This window comes from Oncorhynchus keta, chromosome 23 (assembly GCF_023373465.1).
Source record: "Oncorhynchus keta strain PuntledgeMale-10-30-2019 chromosome 23, Oket_V2, whole genome shotgun sequence".
In the NCBI taxonomy this organism is placed as follows: domain Eukaryota; kingdom Metazoa; phylum Chordata; class Actinopteri; order Salmoniformes; family Salmonidae; genus Oncorhynchus; species Oncorhynchus keta.
This window is the reverse complement of record NC_068443.1, coordinates 961662-981661: the sequence shown is the minus strand read 5'-3', so window position 1 is coordinate 981661 and position 20000 is coordinate 961662. Positions and strand designations below refer to the sequence as shown.

At 49.9% G+C, this 20000-nt stretch overlaps 1 protein-coding gene across 1 annotated transcript in view; it reads right to left on the bottom strand.

The window, feature by feature from the left end:
• LOC118377407 (piezo-type mechanosensitive ion channel component 2-like) overlaps positions 1–20000 on the bottom strand; it is a gene marked incomplete at its 5' end in the record, with an annotated part of 307558 nt that overhangs the window by 145541 nt on the left and 142017 nt on the right. Inside the window, 8 exons of the mRNA XM_052477385.1 lie at positions 68–233; positions 1430–1531; positions 6783–6987; positions 7349–7549; positions 9124–9246; positions 11271–11447; positions 14241–14401; positions 16332–16648. Of these exons, the coding sequence (XP_052333345.1) occupies positions 68–233; positions 1430–1531; positions 6783–6987; positions 7349–7549; positions 9124–9246; positions 11271–11447; positions 14241–14401; positions 16332–16648 (1452 nt within the window). The remainder of the gene's footprint in view (positions 1–67; positions 234–1429; positions 1532–6782; positions 6988–7348; positions 7550–9123; positions 9247–11270; positions 11448–14240; positions 14402–16331; positions 16649–20000) is intronic.

Genomic DNA, 20000 nt, shown 5'->3' with positions numbered 1-20000 from the left:
AAAAGACAGTAACTAGACATACTGTATGTATGGGTATGCCCTTTTCCAATGCTATAGGTCTACCTACCTGCAGTGTATGAAGTCAGGCACAGGGTTGTGAACGCTGAACGAGGCCGCGTCTAGGTCTCTGCAGATCTCCACGTTGTCTCCGGCCATGAGACGGACAGCTGCCTTGTTCTCCTCGTCAAATACACTCCTCTGGAGTGAGGCGCAGAGGAGGAGCATGAAGTCATCTAGAGAGGAGGAGAGAGGATGAGCATGAAGTCATCTAGAGAGGAGGAGAGAGGAGGAGCATGAAGTCATCTAGAGAGGAGGAGAGAGGAGGAGCATGAAGTCATCTAGAGAGGAGGAGAGAGGAGGAGCATGAAGTCATCTAGAGAGGAGGAGAGAGGAGGAGCATGAAGTCATCTAGAGAGGAGGAGAGAGGAGGAGCATGAAGTCATCTAGAGAGGAGGAGAGAGGAGGAGCATGAAGTCATCTAGAGAGGAGGAGAGAGGAGGAGCATGAAGTCATCTAGAGAGGAGGAGAGAGGAGGAGCATGAAGTCATCTAGAGAGGAGGAGAGAGGAGGAGCATGAAGTCATCTAGAGAGGAGGAGAGAGGAGGAGCATGAAGTCATCTAGAGAGGAGGAGAGAGGAGGAGCATGAAGTCATCTAGAGAGGAGGAGAGAGGAGGAGTATGAAGTCATCTAGAGAGGAGGAGCATGACGTCATCTAGAGAGGAGGAGAGAGGAGGAGCATGAAGTCATCTAGAGAGGAGGAGAGAGGAGAAGCATAAAGTCATCTAGAGAGGAGGAGAGAGGAGCATGAAGTAATCTAGAGAGGAGGAGAGAGGAGGAGCATGAAGTCATCTAGAGGGGAGGAGAGAGGAGGATCATAAAGTCATCTAGAGAGGAGGAGAGAGGAGGAGCATGAAGTCATCTAGATAGGAGGAGCATGAAGTCATCTAGAGAGGAGGAGAGAGGAGGAGCATGAAGTCATCTAGATAGGAGGAGCATGAAGTCATCTAGAGAGGAGGAGAGAGGAGGAGCATGAAGTCATCTAGAGAAGAGGAGAGAGGAGGAGCATGAAGTCATCTAGAGAGGAGGAGAGAGGAGGAGCATGAGGTCATCTAGAGAGGAGAGGAGGAGAGGAGGAGCATGAAGTCATCTAGAGAGGAGGAGAGAGGAGGAGCATGAAGTCATCTAGAGAGGAGGAGAGAGGAGGAGAGAGGAGAGGAGGTAGGAAGGAGAGGACTTAGAACAGCAGATTTAAGCTACAAACTAGTGTTTAACTAAAAATGTAGATAGATATAGATAGGCAATATAATCAATTCTATCCAACCCTGTCCATATCGACCCCATTATATCAACCCTGTCCATATCGACCCCATTATATCAACCCTGTCCATATCGATCCTTAATAGTCCAACAGAACAACATGATACGTACAGACGAGAAAGATTGGGTTGGGGTTGGTGTGGAAGTCAGGGAAATAAAGCCACTTGATGACGTTGGAGTCCATTGCAGAGTTTGGGAACCTCCATGGGTAGTCTGAAGGCATAGAGAGCAACAACAACAACAACAACAACAACAAACTATATTAAAATATAAGAGAAGCACATACATTTCACACATTGGGTTGGCAGGGTAGCCTAGTGGTTAGAGTGGAGGGTTGGCAGGGTAGCCTAGTGGTTAGAGTGGAGGGTTGGCAGGGTAGCCTAGTGGTTAGAGTGGAGGGTTGGCAGGGTAGCCTAGTGGTTAGAGTGGAGGGTTGGCAGGGTAGCCTAGTGGTTAGAGTGGAGGGCGGCAGGGTAGCCTAGTGGTTAGAGTGGAGGGTTGGCAGGGTAGCCTAGTGGTTAGAGTGGAGGGGCGGCAGGGTAGCCTAGTGGTTAGAGTGGAGGGTTGGCAGGGTAGCCTAGTGGTTAGAGTGGAGGGGCGGCAGGGTAGCCTAGTGGTTAGAGTGGAGGGTTGGCAGGGTAGCCTAGTGGTTAGAGTGGAGGGGTGGCAGGGTAGCCTAGTGGTTAGAGTGGAGGGGTGGCAGGGTAGCCTAGTGGTTAGAGGGAGGGGTTGGCAGGGAGCCTAGTGGTTAGAGTGGAGGGTTGGCAGGGTAGCCTAGTGGTTAGACTGGAGGGGTGGCAGGGTAGCCTAGTGGTTAGAGTGGAGGGGTGGCAGGGTAGCCTAGTGGTTAGAGTGGAGGGTTGGCAGGGTAGCCTAGTGGTTAGAGTCAAGGCGGCAGGGTAGCCTAGTGGTTAGATGTAGAGGCGGCAGGGTAGCCAGTGGTTAGAGTGGAGGGTTGGCAGGGTAGCCTAGTGGTTAGAGTGGAGGGGCGGCAGGGTAGCCTAGTGGTTAGAGTGGAGGGTTGGCAGGGTAGCCTAGTGGTTAGAGTGGAGGGGCGGCAGGGTAGCCTAGTGGTTAGAGTGGAGGGTTGGCAGGGTAGCCTAGTGGTTAGAGTGGAGAGGCGGCAGGGTAGCCTAGTGGTTAGAGTGGAGAGGCGGCAGGGTAGCCTAGTGGTTAGAGTGTAGAGGCGGCAGGGTAGCCTAGTGGTTAGAGTGGAGGGTTGGCAGGGTAGCCTAGTGGTTAGAGTGGAGGGGCGGCAGGGTAGCCTAGTGGTTAGAGTGGAGGGTTGGAAGGGTCTGCTAAGGGTTGGCATGGCATATATAAGGGTAGCCTAGTGGTTAGAGTGGAGGGTTGGCAGGGTAGCCTAGTGGTTAGAGTGGAGGGTTGGCAGGGTAGCCTAGTGGTTAGAGTGGAGGGTTGGCAGGGTAGCCTAGTGGTTAGAGTGGAGGGTTGGCAGGGTAGCCTAGTGGTTAGAGTGGAGGGGCGGCAGGGTAGCCTAGTGGTTAGAGTGGAGGGTTGGCAGGGTAGCCTAGTGGTTAGAGTGGAGGGGCGGCAGGGTAGCCTAGTGGTTAGAGTGGAGGGTTGGCAGGGTAGCCTAGTGGTTAGAGTGGAGGGGTGGCAGGGTAGCCTAGTGGTTAGAGTGGAGGGTTGGCAGGGTAGCCTAGTGGTTAGAGTGGAGGGGTGGCAGGGTAGCCTAGTGGTTAGAGTGGAGGGGTGGCAGGGTAGCCTAGTGGTTAGAGTGGAGGGGTGGCAGGGTAGCCTAGTGGTTAGAGTGGAGGGCGGCAGGGTAGCCTAGTGTTTAGAGTGGAGGGGTGGCAGGGTAGCCTAATGGTTAGAGTGGAGGGTTGGCAGGGTAGCCTAGTGGTTAGAGTGGAGGGGTGGCAGGGTAGCCTAGTGGTTAGAGTGGAGGGGTGGCAGGGTAGCCTAGTGGTTAGAGTGGAGGGGTGGCAGGGTAGCCTAGTGGTTAGAGTGGAGGGGTGGCAGGGTAGCCTAGTGGTTAGAGTGGAGGGGTGGCAGGGTAGCCTAGTGGTTAGAGCGTTGGACTAGTAACCGGAAGGTTGAAAGTTCAAACCCCTCGAGCTGACAAGGTACAAATCTGTTGTTCTGCCCCTGAACAGGCAGTTAACCCCACTAGGCCGTCATTGAAAATAATAATTAGTTCTTAACTGACTTGCCTAGTTAAATAAAGGTTAACTAAATAACAACAACACAAGCAAATTACATGTAAACTCTACAATGAAACAAACACCATATATACAGCGGTATGTGGACACGCCTTCAAATTAGTGGATTCGGGGCTTTTTCAGGCACACCCGTTGCTGATTGGTGTATAAAATGGAGCACACAGCCATAGACAGTAGAATGGCCCGTACTGAAGAGCGTGGCACCGTCAAAGAACGTCCCCTCTGCAACAAGGCAGTTCGCCATGCAATCTCCATAGACAAACATTGGCAGTGTAATGGTATTACTGAAGAGCTCAGTGACTTTGGCATCGTCATAGGATGCTTACGTTTCCAACAAGTCAGTTCGTCAAATTTCTGCCCTGCTAGAGCTGCCCCCCGGTCAACGGTAAGTGCTGTTATTGTGAAGTGGAAACGTCTAAGAGCAACAACGGCTCAGCCGCGAAGTGGTAGGCCACACACGCTCACAGAACGGGACCTCCGAGTGCTGAAATTGCTCACTACCTAGTTCCAAAATGCCTCTGGAAGCAACGTCAGCACAAGAAATGTTCGTCTGGAGCTTCATGAAATGGGTTTCCATGGCCGAGCAGACGCACACAAGCCTAAGATCACCATGTCGAGCGTCGGCTGGAGTGGTGTAAAGCTCACCATCATTGGGCTCTTAAGCAGTGGACAAGCGTTCTCTGGAGTGATGAATCACGCTTCACCATCTGGTAGTCCGACAGACGAATCTGGGTTTGGCGGATCCCAGGAGAAAGCTAACTGCCCCAATGCAGATGGATGAGGAATAATGGTCTGGGGCTGTTTTTCATGGTTCAGGCCCCTTAGATCCAGTGAAGGAAAATCTTAACACTACAGCATACAATGACATTCTAGACCATTCTGTGCTTCCAACTTTGTGGCAACAGTTTGGGGAAGGCCCTTTCCTGTTTCAGCATGACAATGCCCTGGCCACAAAGTGAGGTCCATACAGAAATGGTTTGTCGAGATCAGTGTAGAGGAACTTGCCCTGATCAAACACCTTTGGGATGAATTGGAACGCCGACTGCAAGCCAGGCCTAATAGCCCATCATCAGTGCACAAACCTCACTAATGCTCTTGTGGCTGAATGGAAGCAAGTCCCTGCAGCAATGTTCCAAAATCTAGTGGAAAGCCTTCCCTGAAGAGTGGAGGCTGTTATAGCAGCAATGTTCCAACATCTAGTGGAAAGCCTTCCCAGAAGAGTGGAGGCTGTTATAGCAGCAATGTTCCAACATCTAGTGGAAAGCCTTCCCAGAAGAGTGGAGGCTGTTATAGCAGCAATGTTCCAACATCTAGTGGAAAGCCTTCCCAGAAGAGTGGAGGCTGTTATAGCAGCAATGTTCCAACATCTAGTGGAAAGCCTTCCCTGAAGAGTGGAGGCTGTTATAGCAGCAATGTTCCAACATCTAGTTGAAAGCCTTCCCAGAAGAGTGGAGGCTGTTATAGCAGCAATGTTCCAACATCTAGTTGAAAGCCTTCCCAGAAGAGTGGAGGCTGTTATAGCAGCAATGTTCCAACATCTAGTGGAAAGCCTTCCCAGAAGAGTGGAGGCTGTTATAGCAGCAATGTTACAACATCTAGTGGAAAGCCTTCCCAGAAGAGTGGAGGCTGTTATAGCAGCAATGTTCCTACATCTAGTGGAAAGCCTTCCCAGAAGAGTGGAGGCTGTTATAGCAGCAATGTTCCTACATCTAGTGGAAAGCCTTCCCAGAAGAGTGGAGGCTGTTATAGCAGCAATGTTCCTACATCTAGTGGAAAACCTTCCCAGAAGAGTGGAGGCTGTTATAGCAGCAATGTTCCTACATCTAGTGGAAAGCCTTCCCAGAAGAGTGGAGGCTGTTATAGCAGCAATGTTCCTACATCTAGTGGAAAGCCTTCCCAGAAGAGTGGAGGCTGTTATAGCAGCAATGTTCCTACATCTAGTGGAAAGCCTTCCCAGAAGAGTGGAGGCTGTTATAGCAGCAATGTTCCTACATCTAGTGGAAAGCCTTCCCAGAAGAGTGGAGGCTGTTATAGCAGCAATGTTCCTACATCTAGTGGAAAACCTTCCCAGAAGAGTGGAGGCTGTTATAGCAGCAATGTTCCTACATATAGTGGAAAACCTTCCCAGAAGAGTGGGGCTGTTATAGCAGCAATGTTCCTACATATAGTGGAAAACCTTCCCAGAAGAGTGGAGGCTGTTATAGCAGCAATGTTCCTACATCTAGTGGAAAACCTTCCCAGAAGAGTGGAGGCTGTTATAGCAGCAATGTTCCAACATCTAGTGGAAAGCCTTCCCCAGAAGAGTGGAGGCTGTTATAGCAGCAGTGTTCCAACATCTAGTGGAAAACCTTCCCAGAAGAGTGGAGGCTGTTATAGCAGCAATGTTCCTACATCTAGTAGAAAGCCTTCCCAGAAGAGTGGAGGCTGTTATAGCAGCAATGTTCCTACATCTAGTGGAAAACCTTCCCAGAAGAGTGGAGGCTGTTATAGCAGCAATGTTCCTACATCTAGTGGAGAGCCTTCCCAGAAGAGTGGAGGCTGTTATAGCAGCAATGTTCCTACATATAGTGGAAAACCTTCCCAGAAGAGTGGGGGCTGTTATAGCAGCAATGTTCCTACATCTAGTGGAAAACCTTCCCAGAAGAGTGGAGGCTGTTATAGCAGCAATGTTCCTACATATAGTGGAAAACCTTCCCAGAAGAGTGGGGCTGTTATAGCAGCAATGTTCCTACATCTAGTGGAAAACCTTCCCAGAAGAGTGGGGCTGTTATAGCAGCAATGTTCCTACATCTAGTGGAAAGCCTTCCCAGAAGAGTGGAGGCTGTTATAGCAGCAATGTTCCAACATCTAGTGGAAAGCCTTCCCAGAAGAGTGGAGGCTGTTATAGCAGCAATGTTCCAACATCTAGTGGAAAGCCTTCCCAGAAGAGTGGAGGCTGTTATAGCAGCAATGTTCCAACATCTAGTGGAAAGCCTTCCCAGAAGAGTGGAGGCTGTTATAGCAGCAATGTTCCAACATCTAGTGGAAAGCCTTCCCAGAAGACTGGAGGCTGTTATAGCAGCAATGTTCCAACATCTAGTGGAAAGCCTTCCCAGAAGAGTGGAGGCTGTTATAGCAGCAAAGGGAGAACCAACTCCAATGGGATGTTCGACAAGCATGTGTACACATGTTTTTGGTCATGTAGTCTACATACACACACACACACACACACACACACACACACACACACACACACACACACACACACACACACACACACACACACACACACACACACATACCTTTGCAAGCTGCAGGTGGTATCCCGATGCACACAAAGTACTGCCAGGTTAGAATACAGGCCTGGAAACAACAGTATTTAGGCCAGATCTCAGCTATAGCTTTCCTCCTACGTCTGTACATCACGGCTATCAGAGAGAAGGCATGCAGCACAGCATAGAAGTCCATACGCTGGCCAATCACATTCACCGCCAGTAGGAAGCATGTCTAGAACGAGCAGGAAGAGGAAAGAGAGGGAGAGAGAGAGAGACAACAAGGGGGAGGGAGGGAGGGAGAGGGGAGACAGAGAGAGAGTGTGTGTGAAGTTTAGCCCAAATGATCTCTCTGAATATAATGGTTTCTACCTACCTCCAGCCCATGTGATCTCTCTGAATATAATGGTTTCTTCCTACCTCCATCCCATGTGATCTCTCTGAATATAATGGTTTCTACCTTCCTCCATCCCATGTGATCTCTCTGAATATAATGGTTTCTACCTTCCTCCATCCCATGTGATCTCTCTGAATATAATGGTTTCTACCTTCCTCCATCCCATGTGATCTCTCTGAATATAATGGTTTCTGCCTACCTCCAGCCCGAACTTGTAGAAGAAGTAGTTGATGAAGTACTTGGCACAGTTGATGATGCCGTTGTCGAGGTGTTGCCGCGTGATGTCATGGAAGATGATGCGAGCGGCGGGCGCGGTGAGCTTGTTCCTCAGTCTGTAGTACTGCTGGTGACGGTAGATGGTCACCTCAAATGCCAGCATGGCCAACATCAGCAGGTTGTTCTGGATGAGGAGAGGAGAGGAGAGGAGAGGAGAGGAGAGAGAGGAGAGGAGAGGGGAGGAGAGGAGAGGAGAGGAGAGGAGAGGAGAGGAGAGAGAGGAGAGGGAGGAGAGGAGAGGAGAGGAGAGGAGAGGAGAGGAGAGAGGAGCATGGCCAACATCAGCAGGTTGTTCTGGAGGAGGAAAAAGAAACAGTGAAGTAACAAAATAGATCTTTGTTATTTTTGTTATTTTTGCAGTACTGACTCAGTTGATAGAGGTAGATATTTAGTATAGCCTTGACTCAGAGACTGGTCCTTCTAGCACCGACTCAGAGAATGGTCCTTCCAGCCCGGACTCAGAGACTGGTCCTTCTAGCATTGACTCAGAGACTGGTCCTTCGAGCCCTGACTCAGAGACTGGTCCTTCTAGCATTGACTCAGAGACTGGTCCTTCGAGCCCTGACTCAAAGGCTGGTCCTTCGAGCCCTGACTCAGAGACTGGTCCTTCTAGCATTGACTCAGAGACTGGTCCTTCTAGCCCTGACTCAGAGACTGGTCCTTCTAGCCTTGACTCAGAGTCTGGGGTTTCTAGCCTTGACTCAGAGTCTGGTCCTTCTAGCCCTGACTCAGAGTCTGGTCCTTCTAGCCCTGACTCAGAGACTGGTCCTTCTAGCCTTGACTCAGAGTCTGGGGTTTCTAGACTTGACTCAAAGGCTGGTCCTTCGAGCCCTGACTCAGAGACTGGTCCTTCTAGCCCTGACTCAGAGACTGGTCCTTCCAGCCCTGACTCAGAGACCAGTCCTTCTAGCCTTGACTCAGAGACTCGTCCTTCTAGCCCTGACTCAGAGACTGGTCCTTCTAGATTTGACTCAGAGACTGGTCCTTCTAGCCCTGACTCAGAGACTGGTCCTTCTAGCCCTGACTCAGAGACTCGTCCTTCTAGCCCTGACTCAGATACTCGTCCTTCTAGCCCTGACTCAGAGACTGGTCCTTCTAGCACAGACTCAGAGACTGGTCCTTCCAGCCTTGACTCAGAGACCAGTCCTTCTAGCCTTGACTCAGAGACTGGTCCTTCTAGCCCTGACTCAGAGACTGGTCCTTCCAGCCCTGACTCAGAGACTGGTCCTTCTAGCCCTGACTCAGAGACTGGTCCTTCTAGCACAGACTCAGAGACTGGTCCTTCCAGCCCTGATTCAGAGACTGGTCCTTCTAGCCCTGACTCAGAGACTGGTCCTTCTAGCCATGACTCAGAGACTGGTCCTTCTAGCCCTGACTCAAAGGCTGGTCCTTCTAGCCCTGACTCAGAGCCTGGTCCTTCTAGCCCTGACTCAGAGACTGGTTCTTCTAGCACCGACTCAGAGACTGGTCCTGATTCACAGGCTGGTCCTGCCAGACAGATAATCAAAGGTGAGTCTCTCCCAATGTCCTGGGTTCCGAGATGTATCAATGGCAGATTCATGAAAAACTCAGTGTATGAGTTTTCTGTTATTTGAGAACTATTTCCTATGTTTGCATGTCCCAAAAGTGATGCTATACTACTATACAATATAGATGTCTTGTTTTATAAGTAAACGTGATCGGTTAGTGTCTCCTCACCCTAAGGTTCTCCAGTAGAGGGTTGAATTTGTTGAGTCCGACCCAGTTGGACGGGTCTACTGGCTCCTTGTACAGCAGAGAGTCTTTCATCTCTTCTCTCTGTTTCTCTGTGTAGTTCATTGGCTGGGGAGGACGAGGAGTCAGAACAGGAGTCAGAACAGTCAAACCATATTTAGACGACCCTAGGCTTTTGTAAGTACCCTTACGAACAACCCAGAAGACGAAGTCAGTCCAAAACATAAAATGTTCATAGTTACATATTGGTATCTATCTCCATACGTTTGAATAGATATGTTCAAATACCTTTGGCCAAGGCTTCGGCATAGAATTGAGACAAAGACATTTTTAAAAATCGAGCAACCAGCCAACCATTCCATAAACCAACCGAACAACCAACCAACCATTCCACCTACCAACCAACCATTCCATCACCCAACCAAACATTCCATCAACCAACCAACCAGTAAACCATTCCATTAACCAATCAAACTTTCCATCAACCAACCAACCATTCCATTAACCAACCGACCCTTCCATCAACCAATCAACCAACCATTCTATTAACCAGCCAACCATTCTATCAACCAACCAACCATTCCCTCAACCAACCAACCATACAACCAACCAACCATTCCATCAACCAACCACCCAACCAACAATTCCATCAACCAACCATTCCATCAACCAGCCAACCAACCAACCAGCCAACCATTCCATAAACCAACCGAACAACCAACCAACCATTCCACCTACCAACCAACCATTCCATCACCCAACCAACCATTTGATCAACCAACCAAACAACCAACCAATCATTCCATCAACCAACCAACCAACCAGTAAACCATTCCATCAACCAACCAAACTTTCCATCAACCAACCAACCATTCCATTAACCAAACGACCATTCCATCAATCAGCCAACCATTCCATCAACCAACAGCAAACAATTCCATCAACCAACCAACAATTCTATCAACCAGCAAACCATTCCATTTACCAACCAACCATTCCATCAACCAACCAGCCATTCCATCAACCAACCAACCAACCAACCAACCATTCCATTAACCAACCAGCCATTCCATCAACCAACCAGCAAACCATTCCATCAACCAACCAGCCATTCCATCAACCAACCAACCAAACATTCCATTAACCAACCAACCATTCCATTTACCAATCAATCATTCCATCAACCAACAAATCTTTCCATCAACCAACCAACCAACCATTCAATCAATCAACCAACCTACCAGCCATTCCATCAACCAACCAACCATTCTGTCAACCAGCAAACCATTCTGTCAACCAGCCAACCATTCCATCAACCATCCCACCAACCAACCTTTCCATCAGCCAACCAACCATTCCATCAACCATTCCATCAACCAACCAACCCTTCCATCAACCAATCAAACAACCATTCTATTAACCAGCCAACCATTCTATCAACCAGCCAACCATTCTGTCAACCAACCAAACATTCCATCAACCAACCAACAAACAAACCATTCCATCAGCCAACCAACATTTCCATCAATCAACCAAACCTCCATCAACCAACCATTCCCTCAACCAACCAACCATACAACCAACCAACCATTCCATCAACCAACCAACCAACCATTCCATCAACCAACCATTCCATCAACAATCCAACCAACCATTCCATCAACAAACCAACCAGCCAACCAACTATTCCATCAACCAACAATTCCATCAACCAACCATTCCATCAACAAACCAACCAACCAACCATTCCATCAACCAACCATTCCATCAACAAACCAACCAGCCAACCAAACAACCATTCCATCAACCAACCAACCAACCATTCCATCAACCAACCAACCAACCATTCCATCAACCAACCAACCATTCCATCAACCAACCAACCATTCCAACAACCAACCAACCAACCATTCCATCAACAAACCATTCCATCAACCAACCAACCATTCCATCAACCAACCAACCAACCATTCCATCAACCAACCAACCATTCCATCAACCAACCAACCATTCCATCAACCAACCATTCCATCAACCAACCAACCAACCATTCCATCAACCAACCAACCATTCCATCAACCAACCAACCATTTATCATCCAACCATTCTACCCACCAACCCACCCTACTCACCATGGAGCAGTTCTTGGAGTAAGAGGCAGGTTGTATAGATTCCAGCTGGTACAACATCTTACAGACGATGATAACGCAGGTCCAGACTGTACAGATACTGGAGGCCAGTGGTCTGAACTGACCGAAGGGTAGAGCAAAGGCCCAGCACGCCAGGAACACGTAGTTGAACAAGGACACCTGCCAGACAGGAGAAACAGTTAGAGCGAAGGCCCAGCACGCCAGGAACACGTAGTTAAACAAGGACACCTGCCAGAGAGGAGAAACAGTTAGAGCGAAGGCCCAGCACGCCAGGAACACGTAGTTGAACAAGGACACCTGCCAGACAGGAGAAACAGTTAGAGCGAAGGCCCAGCACGCCAGGAACACGTAGTTGAACAAGGACACCTGCCAGACAGGAGAAACAGTTAGAGCGAAGGCCCAGCACGCCAGGAACACGTAGTTGAACTAAGACACCTGCCAGACAGGAGAAACAGTTAGAGCGAAGGCCCAGCACCCCAGGAACACGTAGTTGAACAAGGACACCTGCCAGAGAGGAGAAACAGTTAGAACGAAGGCCCAGCACGCCAGGAACACGTAGTTTAACAAAGACACCTGCCAGACAGGAGAAACAGTTAGAGCGAAGGCCCAGCACGCCAGGAACACGTAGTTAAACAAGGACACCTGCCAGAGAGGAGAAACAGTTAGAGCGAAGGCCCAGCACGCCAGGAACACGTAGTTAAACAAGGACACCTGCCAGAGAGGAGAAACAGTTAGAGCGAAGGCCCAGCACGCCAGGAACACGTAGTTGAACAAGGACACCTGCCAGACAGGAGAAACAGTTAGAGCGAAGGCCCAGCACGCCAGGAACTCGTAGTTGAACTAAGACACCTGCCAGACAGGAGAAACAGTTAGAGCGAAGGCCCAGCACGCCAGGAACTCGTAGTTGAACTAAGACACCTGCCAGACAGGAGAAACAGTTAGAGCGAAGGCCCAGCACGCCAGGAACACGTAGTTGAACTAAGACACCTGCCAGACAGGAGAAACAGTTAGAGCGAAGGCCCAGCACCCCAGGAACACGTAGTTGAACAAGGACACCTGCCAGAGAGGAGAAACAGTTAGAGCGAAGGCCCAGCACGCCAGGAACACGTAGTTGAACAAGGACACCTGCCAGACAGGAGAAACAGTTAGAGCGAAGGCCCAGCACGCCAGGAACACGTAGTTAAACAAGGACACCTGCCAGAGAGGAGAAACAGTTAGAGTGAAGGCCCAGCACGCCAGGAACACGTAGTTAAACAAGGACACCTGCCAGAGAGGAGAAACAGTTAGAGCGAAGGCCCAGCACGCCAGGAACATGTAGTTGAACAAGGACACCTGCCAGACAGGAGAAACAGTTAGAGCGAAGGCCCAGCACGCCAGGAACACGTAGTTAAACAAGGACACCTGCCAGAGAGGAGAAACAGTTAGAGCGAAGGCCCAGCACGCCAGGAACACGTAGTTGAACAAGGACACCTGCCAAAGAGGAGAAACAGTTAGAGCGAAGGCCCAGCACGCCAGGAACACGTAGTTGAACAAGGACACCTGCCAGACAGGAGAAACAGTTAGAGCGAAGGCCCAGCACGCCAGGAACTCGTAGTTGAACTAAGACACCTGCCAGACAGGAGAAACAGTTAGAGCGAAGGCCCAGCACGCCAGGAACACGTAGTTAAACTAAGACACCTGCCAGACAGGAGAAACAGTTAGAGCGAAGGCCCAGCACCCCAGGAACACGTAGTTGAACAAGGACACCTGCCAGACAGGAGAAACAGTTAGAGCGAAGGCCCAGCACGCCAGGAACACGTAGTTGAACAAGGACACCTGCCAGACAGGAGAAACAGTTAGAGCGAAGGCCCAGCACGCCAGGAACACATAGTTAAACAAGGACACCTGCCAGAGAGGAGAAACAGTTAGAGCGAAGGCCCAGCACGCCAGGAACACGTAGTTAAACAAGGACACCTGCCAGAGAGGAGAAACAGTTAGAGCGAAGGCCCAGCACGCCAGGAACACGTAGTTGAACAAGGACACCTGCCAAAGAGGAGAAACAGTTAGAGCGAAGGCCCAGCACGCCAGGAACACGTAGTTGAACAAGGACACCTGCCAGACAGGAGAAACAGTTAGAGCGAAGGCCCAGCACGCCAGGAACTCGTAGTTGAACTAAGACACCTGCCAGACAGGAGAAACAGTTAGAGCGAAGGCCCAGCACGCCAGGAACACGTAGTTGAAATAAGACACCTGCCGGACAGGAGAAACAGTTAGAGCGAAGGCCCAGCACCGCAGGAACACGTAGTTGAACAAGGACACCTGCCAGAGAGGAGAAACAGTTAGAACGAAGGCCCAGCACGCCAGGAACACGTAGTTTAACTAAGACACCTGCCAGACAGGAGAAACAGTTAGAGCGAAGGCCCAGCACGCCAGGAACACATAGTTGAACAAGGACACCTGCCAAAGAGGAGAAACAGTTAGAACGAAGGCCCAGCACGCCAGGAACACGTAGTTTAACTAAGACACCTGCCAGAGAGGAGAAACAGTTAGAGCGAAGGCCCAGCACGCCAGGAACACGTAGTTAAACAAGGACACCTGCCAGAGAGGAGAAACAGTTAGAGCGAAGGCCCAGCACGCCAGGAACACGTAGTTGAACAAGGACACCTGCCAAAGAGGAGAAACAGTTAGAGCGAAGGCCCAGCACGCCAGGAACACGTAGTTGAACAAGGACACCTGCCAGACAGGAGAAACAGTTAGATTTAGTGTCTGTACCACTACTAGCTTTATGAAAAGATCACTACTAAAAACACAAACTCCAAGAGTGGACAATGATTGTTATTAGGAACAACTGAAACAGAGGTAGTTTGGGTGACAAGTATTAAATTGTTAGTGTAATGCCGAGGCGGAAGCTCAGCTGCCTTAACACAGTCTTGTAGCAAGCAGGGCAGCTGTGCTCAAACCCCCAGCCCTTACCTCCTTGACAGAGACCAGTATGATATACGAAGAGACGATCTTGACGATGTGTATCTCTAGGAGCCACCAGATGAAGAGCTGCAGCTTGTGGAAATATTCCAGGAACTTGAGGAACAGCACAGTCAGACGGTCCACCACCAGGTGCCACTTATTCTTTAGGTCTGACAGGAACAGGACGAGACAGGAAGCAATCTGTCAGTCACTCAGTCAGTCAGTCAGTCAGCCAATAGTCAGTCAGTCAGTCAGACGGTCCACCACCAGGTGCCACTTATTCTTTAGGTCTGACAGGAACAGGACGAGACAGGAAGCAATCAGTCAGCCAGTCAGTCAGTCAGTCAGTCAGCCAATAGTCAGCCAGTCAGTCAGTCAGTCAGCCAATAGTCAGTCAGTCAGTCAGTCTGACAATCAGTCAGTCAATCTTGTCAGTCAGTCAGCCAGTTAATCCGTCTGACAATCAGTCAGCCAGTCAGTCAGTCAACCAGTCAGCCAAGTAGCCAATCTGTCAGTCAATCAATCAATCAGCCAGTCAGTCAGTCAGCCAGTTGGTCAATCAGTCAGTCAATCACTTAGTCAGTCAGTCAGTCACTCCATCAATCAGTCATTCAGTCAGTCAGTTATCCAATCAGTTAGTCAATCAGTCAGTCAATCAGTCAGTCAGTCAGTCAGTCAGTCAGTCAGTCAGTCAGTCAGCCAGTTAATCATTCAGTCAGTCAGTCAGTCAGTCAGTCAATCAGTCAGTCAGCCAGTTAATCATTCAGTCAGTCAGTCAGTCAGTCAGTCAGTCACTCCATCAATCAGTCAATCAGTCAATCAGTCAGTCAGTTATCCAATCAGTCAGTCAATCAGTCAGTCAGCCAGTTAATCATTCAGTCAGTCAGTTATCCAATCAGTTAGTCAATCAGTCAGTCAGTCAGTCAATCAGTCAGTCAATCAGTCAGTCAGTCAGTCAGTCAGTCAGTCAGTCAGTCAGTCAGTCAGAGTATCAGTCAATCAGTCAGTTAGTCAGTCAGTCAATCAGTCAGTCAGTCAGAATATCAGTCAGCCAATCAGCTACCTGCCTCTAACCACTAGTCTACCTGCCTCTAACCACTAGTCTACCTTCCGCTCCTCTAGTCGACCTGCCGCCCCGCTAGTCTACCTGCCTCTAACCACTAGTCCACCTGCCTCTAACCACTAGTCTACCTTCCGCCCCTCTAGTCTACCTGCCGCCCCGCTAGTCTATCTGCCTCTAACCACTAGTCCACCTGCCTCTAACCACTAGTCTACCTGCCACCCCTCTAGTCTACCTGCCTCTAACCACTAGTCTACCTGCCTCCCCACTAGTCTAGTCTACCTGCCTCCCCTCTAGTCTACCTGCCGCCCCACTAGTCTACCTGCCTCCCCGCTAGTCTACCTGCCTCCCCACTAGTCTACCTGCCGCCCCGCAAGTCTACCTGCCTCCCCACTAGTCTACCTGTCGCCCCACTAATCTACCTGCCTCCCCACTAGTCTACCTGCCTCCCCTCTAGTCTACCTGCCTCCCAACTAGGGTACCTGCTGCCCCACTAGGGTACCTGCTGCCCCTCTAGTCTACCTGCCGCCCCACTAGTCTACCTGCCTCCCCTCTAGTCTACCTGCCTCCCCACTAGTCTACCTGCCTCCCCACTAGTCTACCTGCCGCCCCTCTCGTCTACCTGCCTCCCCACTAGTCTACCTGCCTCCCCACTAGTCTACCTGCCTCCCCACTAGTCTACCTGCCTCCCCTCTAGTCTACCTGCCTCTAACCTCTAGTCTACCTGCCTCCCCACTAGTCTACCTGCCTCCCCACTAGTCTACCTGCCTCCCCACTAGTCTACCTGCCGCCCCACTAGTCTAGTCTACCTGCCTCCCCTCTAGTCTACCTGCCGCCCCACTAGTCTACCTGCCTCCCCACTAGTCTACCTGCCTCTAACCTCTAGTCTACCTGCCGCCCCACTAGTCTACCTGCCTCCCCACTAGTCTACCTGCCTCCCCACTAGTCTACCTGCCTCACCTCTAGTCTACCTGCCGCCCCACTAGTCTACCTGCCTCTAACCTCTAGTCTACCTGCCGCCCTGACGGTGTTCTGTGTACCTGAGGTCGTGTTTTCTGTGGAGGGATCTGGCTCAGTTCCCACACTGCAGTGGCCACTCCCCCCCGACCCTGCACTGGACTCAAACGACTTTTGGAACGACTGATGCAACTCAAAGGACTTTCCGAATGACTGACGCAGGTCTATAGACTGATGGAGGCCTCCTTTCTGCTTCATCCCTCCATCTTTCTCCTGCATCACCACCACCAGGGTTCCCTCCTTCTTCTTCTCTTTCTTGTCGTCTGCTCGTATCACTCCTTCTCCAGAAGAGATGCTGAGCATGGTGATGTCAGCCAGGCTTCCATCCTGGTGTACCAGTCTGGGGAGGGAGACGGTGTTTAGATTCATGAGAGACACACACACAGACGCACACAGACGCACACACAGCACGCACACAGACAGACACAGACACGCACACAGACACACGCAGACACGCACAGACAGACACGCACACAGACAGACGACAGACAGACAGACAGACGACAGACAGACAGACAGACAGACAGACAGACAGACACGACAGACAGACACGACAGACAGACAGACAGACAGACAGACGACAGACACGCACACACAGACACACACACACACACGCACACACACACACACACACACACACACACACACACACACACACACACACGCACGCACTCTAAGGCACGATATCGACCATCGTCCTATCATGATTCTGTACCAATTAAACATAGTGTGTGTGTGACTGTCTGATGAGGACAGACGGCTGTCAGACCGTAGTCAGGACAGACAGGACTACATCATGATGGAACAGTGACACACAAACATTCAACCTCCAGCTGTACACCCTCACAGTACCATCGGTCACACACACACAAACCCACAAACCCTAGTGCCATCTAAGGTTGGGCTATCGACCCCCTATCATGATTCTGTACCATTAAACGGTGACTGTCTGATGAGGAACCGGCTGTCTTACCGTAGTCAGGTTATAGGACTACATCATGATGGAACAGTGACTTCAAACATTCAACCTCCAGCTGTACCCCCTCTAGTGCCATCGGTCAGCTGTACCCCCTCTAGTACCATCGGTCAGCTGTACCCCCTCTAGTACCATCGGTCAGCTGTACCCCCTCTAGTACCATCGGTCAGCTGTACCCCCTCTAGTACCATCGGTCAGCTGTACCCCCTCTAGTACCATCGGTCAGCTGTACCCCCTCTAGTACCATCGGTCAGCTGTACCCCCTCTCGTACCATCGGTCAGCTGTACCCCCTCTAGTACCATCGGTCAGCTGTACCCCCTCTAGTACCATCGGTCAGCTGTACCCCCTCTAGTACCATCGGTCAGCTGTACCCCCTCTAGTGCCATCGGTCAGCGCACTCTACAATGTTGTATTTTGCCATCATTGTAAGCCTGCTACACACATACACACTATACAATACATTTATTAAACATAAAAATGAGTGTGAGTTTTTGTCACAACCCGGCTCGTGAGAAGTGACAAAGAGCTCTTATAGGACCAGGGCACAAATAATAATAATTAATAATTTTGCTCTTTATATAACCATCTTACATATCAAACCTTATTTGTTCATCAAACATGGTGAATAACTCACCACAGGTTAATGAGAAGGGTGTGCTTGAAAGGATGCACATAACTCTACAATGTTGGGTTGTATTGGAGAGAGTCTCAGTCTTAAATCATTTTCCACACACAGTCTGTGCCTGTATTTAGTTTTCATGCTAATATACTCTCTCACCTAACTACGTGGTTGTAAAGGGCTTCAGTGTCTTAACAGAGCGATTTGCCAAGGCAGGATACTCTGAACGCAGCCCTATCCAGAAATCTGGCAGTGGCTTCTGATTCAAGGGATTCTGGTAAAATCCAATTTTGTTGCAATTTTGATGAGGCTCTCTTGTTCAGATATCGGTAAGTGGACTGCAGGAAGGGTATGAAAGGGATAACGAATCCAGTTGTTTGTGTCGTCTGTTTTGGGAAAGGACCTGTGTAATTGCACACCCAGGTCACTCAGGTGCTTCTATATCACATTTGACATTGTCCGTAAGCTTGAGTTCATTTGCACACAAAAATTCATACAACGATGGAAAGACCATTGTCCTTGTTAATGCAGACAGAGAAGAGCTCCGACTTCTGAATCATAGCCTCAATTTTATCCCGCACACTGAATATAGTTGCGGAGAGTCCATGTAATCCCAGATTCAGATCATTCAGGCGAGACAAAACATCCCCAAGATTTGGCCAGTCGTGTGAGAAACTCATCATCATGCAAACGGTCAGACAATTAGTGATTCTACCGTGTCCTGTGAGAATCTGTCCTTCTACCGTGTCCTGTGAGAATCTGTCCTTCTACCGTGTCCTGTGAGAATCTGTCCTTCTACCGTGTCCTGTGAGAATCTGTCCTTCTACCGTGTCCTGTGAGAATCAGTCCTTCTACCGTGTCCTGTGACAATATGTCCTTCTACCGTGTCCTGTGAGAATCTGTCCTTCACTACCGTGTCCTGTGAGAATCAGTCCTTCTACCGTGTCCTGTGAGAATCAGTCCTTCACTACCGTGTCCTGTGAGAATCTGTCCTTCTACCGTGTCCTGTGAGAATCTGTCCTTCACTACCGTGTCCTGTGAGAATCTGTCCTTCACTACCGTGTCCTGTGAGAATCAGTCCTTCTACCGTGTCCTGTGAGAATCTGTTCTTCACTACCGTGTCCTGTGAGAATCTGTCCTTCTACCGTGTCCTGTGAGAATCTGTCCTTCACTACCGTGTCCTGTGAGAATCTGTCCTTCTACCGTGTCCTGTGAGAATCTGTCCTTCTACCGTGTCCTGTGAGAATCTGTCCTTCTACCGTGTCCTGTGAGAATCTGTCCTTCTACCGTGTCCTGTGAGAATCTGTCCTTCACTACCGTGTCCTGTGAGAATCTGTCCTTCACTACCGTGTCTTGTGAGAATCAATCCTTCTACCGTGTCCTGTGAGAATCAGTCCTTCACTACCGTTTCCTGTGAGAATCTGTCCTTCTACCGTGTCCTGTGAGAATCTGTCCTTCACTACCGTGTCCTGTGAGAATCAGTCCTTCTACCGTGTCCTGTGAGAATCTGTCCTTCTACCGTGTCCTGTGAGAATCTGTCCTTCACTACCATGTCCTGTGAGAATCTGTTCTTCACTACCGTGTCCTGTGAGAATCTGTCCTTCTACCGTGTCCTGTGAGAATCCGTGTTTCACTACCGTGTCCTGTGAGAATCTGTCCTTCACTACTGTGTCCTGTGAGAATCTGTCCTTCACTACCGTGTCCTGTGAGAATCTGTCCTTCTACCGTGTCCTGTGAGAATCTGTCCTTCTACCGTGTCCTGTGAGAATCTGTCCAGTTGTGTCCTGTGAGAATCTGTCCAGTTGTGTCCTGTGAGAATCTGTCCTTCACTACCGTGTCCTGTGAGAATCTGTCCTTCTACCGTGTCCTGTGAGAATCTGTCCTTCTACCGTGTCCTGTGAGAATCTGTCCTTCTACCGTGTCCTGTGAGAATCTGTCCTTCACTACCGTGTCCTGTGAGAATCTGTCCTTCACTACCGTGTCCTGTGAGAATCTGTCCTTCTACCGTGTCCTGTGAGAATCTGTCCTTCTACCGTGTCCTGTGAGAATCTGTCCTTCTACCGTGTCCTGTGAGAATCTGTCCTTCACTACCGTGT